The 2,983-nt window shown below is 35.7% G+C and overlaps 1 protein-coding gene across 1 annotated transcript; it reads right to left on the bottom strand.

Annotated features, from left to right (window-relative positions):
* Positions 1-725: 725 nt before the first annotated feature.
* LOC111482209 lies at positions 726-2,688 on the bottom strand. Its single transcript, XM_023127895.1, has 3 exons — positions 2,572-2,688; positions 1,635-1,884; positions 726-1,487 (listed from the first exon to the last, which is right to left on the bottom strand). Exons 2-3 carry the CDS (start codon positions 1,851-1,853, stop codon positions 1,191-1,193), a joined length of 516 nt encoding a protein of 171 aa, XP_022983663.1. The 5' UTR covers positions 1,854-1,884; positions 2,572-2,688; the 3' UTR covers positions 726-1,190.
* Positions 2,689-2,983: the final 295 nt, after the last annotated feature.

The raw sequence follows: 2,983 nt of genomic DNA on the forward strand, positions 1-2,983 counted from the left end.
TTTTTTTTTTTTTTTTTTTTTTTTTTTTTTATTGTTTGGTTAAATAATTTAAAGTTATTTTGAAAATTTTAAAACACTTAAATTCCTAAAATATGGTATTTTATAAATGCTAAAAATACATAATATTTTCTTATAAACAAAAAATGGAACACCTATTCTATCTCTATCTCAAATGTGAATTATGTTCGGGTTAATTATAACTATAGGTGTACATACAATGGAGAATCGCCCCGTTAGACGTGGGTCCAATTCCGCGAGTAAAATAAAATCTCTATTCATAACGAAAAAAATATTGAAATCAAATATGATAATAAAGTAATTTGGAATATTGTGAAGGTTTTGGTTAAAATTGGGTGGATATGGATCGATTCCCACGACAATCTAACCTACCACCTAATATCAAATTTCTTATCTACTACAATTATTAATTAATAACAACCAAGTAGGCTCAACGTCGGTCACATGACTGCACTGACTTACTGAATTTTTTCTCACATCAAAACAAATCATATCCAAAAGTCGGTCATAGGGTGCCCCAAAACATCAAATGAAATAGGTTGAGGTTCTCTTTCGAGTCACCTTCCCCCTATCCCTTGTGTGTTTAGGGGCGGGATTCGAAAAAGAACTAGCAGTCCCATGATGGTACATAAGCCACAAACTCCCGACAATTTAGACATTTTACTCTCAAACATCCTAAACAAAATGTCGAACCAAAAAGAAGATAGAACAAACATAAATCCAAGAAGATGGGACAAATAATTACCACAATACATTTACATGGCAAATGGACCAAGAACCAAACAGCAAAAAACTCTATACATTAAAACTCATGGTGATCATCAAAAAAAGAAAAAAAACAAGACTCATCCCTTCCCAAACCCAAACCCAAACCTTTTTCTCTACAATACAAGGTTTGTTTGTCACTCCACCAACACTCCCACTGTCCCACACAAAGCTACCTTAAAAAAACCAAAAAAAAAGACAATAAATTCGGATGATCACCAGCAAAAACATCTTCTTATATGTACACTACTAGTACTAGAGATGATGGGTTCTCAAATTCTCTGGTTGTTAAAAGGTAAGCTTTAGGCCTGTGGTTGAAATGTTTGTTGCAGCACAATCTTTAAGCTCCATTCTCTATTTACACTTCCATTCATGGAGGTTTTTTTTTTTTTTCTTTTTTTTTGTTTTCAAGCAACTGCAGGGATCCTAGAATTCTGTCGGTCCCTACTAAGGCAATCAAATCCTTCTACTCTAACTGCAGCCGGTTTTAGACCAAACTTCATCCTCGCACACCCTCCTTTCAATGATGCCGACGATGGAGATGACAGACCTGATGGGGAGTATGCAGGCAACGCTGCCATAGGACTCACTCTCTCATCTCCAAACCGCGCATCTTGGATTAATGGGTTTGAAGCCCGGCTCGGCGGAGACCCACTAAAATATGGGGGCGACGAAGCTACGTGGCTGCTCGATTGTTCCGACCCCTGTGCCATTCAACGTTCAAGTCAATCATATTGTACGATAAACAGAAAGAAAACAAGGTTGAAATCCATACAACAAACCAAAGCTCTGTAATGAATGATAATGATACCAAATCATATTCAAATATTGAACTTATAATTACAACTTGCCTTCTTTAAGATGATATCTAGGAGATCTGCCCCAGCTTTTGAATCACAAAACTCAGTTTGGTGCCATCTTAAGGGTTGTTTAATGTGATTGTTAGCAAGAATTGCGAGTCGCCTGGGCTTCGGGCAAACAATTGGGTCCTTCAGATCAGAGATTGAGGCAAAGCCCTTAGTCTCCTCACGTGAAATAAACGTATTCTGCTGAACAATATAATGATTCATCTTTGAAACTGGCAGATCCACAGAAGAACGCCTGCAAATATGACGATTCAAACGACATTGAAACAATCGATACACAGAAACTCTAACATAGTCAGATCTAATGGAAAACTAGCCAAATATTCATTCAATCAAAGCTCAAAATCTCATAATTAGTCAGATCTGATCGAAAACTAGTAAAAAAATCCATTCTATCAATGCTAAAACTATAGCCAAGCAACAGATCCAAATCTCTGTAAGTTTAGAATCAACAGATCTGAGCTAAGAATCCAATTTCCATGAACAAAAACACAAAATCATAACCTTTCAGCTAACTTTTTGGACAAAAAACTTCTAAAATTTTCCCAACCAGCAACAGATCTGAGATCCAGACCAAGAAAACAAGAATAGATCTCTTTTTATATGACAAAAAAAAACTACCAAAGAACAGATCCTTAAAAACCGCGAACAACCTTTTTCAGAATCAACCTTTCCCTAACGAGGACAAACCCTACGCGAGACCACAACATGGATATATAGAATTAGGATTAGGGAAAACCAGGTAAGAGTCGTCTAGATCCGGGAAAAACGAAACAAAAATAGGCAAACCACACAACAGCCAAAGAAATCGGAACGAAAAATCTTCAGGAAACCACAAAAGAATTGAAAAGGAAATGGATAAAAATAGACAAAGAACAGATCAGTTCCATAGAAAAGGCGTAATAGAGATAGAAATTGAGACCTGAAGGAACCCAACCCAACAAAGAGATAAGAAAAGCTGGAGCTTTGAGCCACCGCCACGGGAGGGGAGAAAATCGTTAGAACGGAGGTGGGTTTTATTTATAGTGGAAGAGGGTAAACGCTAAACGGGCGACGACCGCTGGAAACGACGCCGTTCATAGAGATTTTATTTTTGGAAAATTAAAAAGGAGAAATTGGAATTTTCTTTTTCCTTTTTTCTTTTTCTTTTTCCGACAAAAGGAAAATGATGGTGCGTTGCTTTTTAGCTGGCGATGAGCAGTTGGAGAGTGTGGTAATTACAGTTAATTCAAAAAAAATTATCTTCTTTTTTTACTTTTAGAGTTTTTTTTTTTTTTTTTTTTTTTTTTTTTTTTTTTTTTTTTTTTTTTTTTTTTTTTTTTTTTTTTTTTTTT

The sequence above is a fragment of the Cucurbita maxima genome, unplaced genomic scaffold (genome assembly GCF_002738345.1).
Source record: "Cucurbita maxima cultivar Rimu unplaced genomic scaffold, Cmax_1.0 Cma_Scf00007, whole genome shotgun sequence".
In the NCBI taxonomy this organism is placed as follows: domain Eukaryota; kingdom Viridiplantae; phylum Streptophyta; class Magnoliopsida; order Cucurbitales; family Cucurbitaceae; genus Cucurbita; species Cucurbita maxima.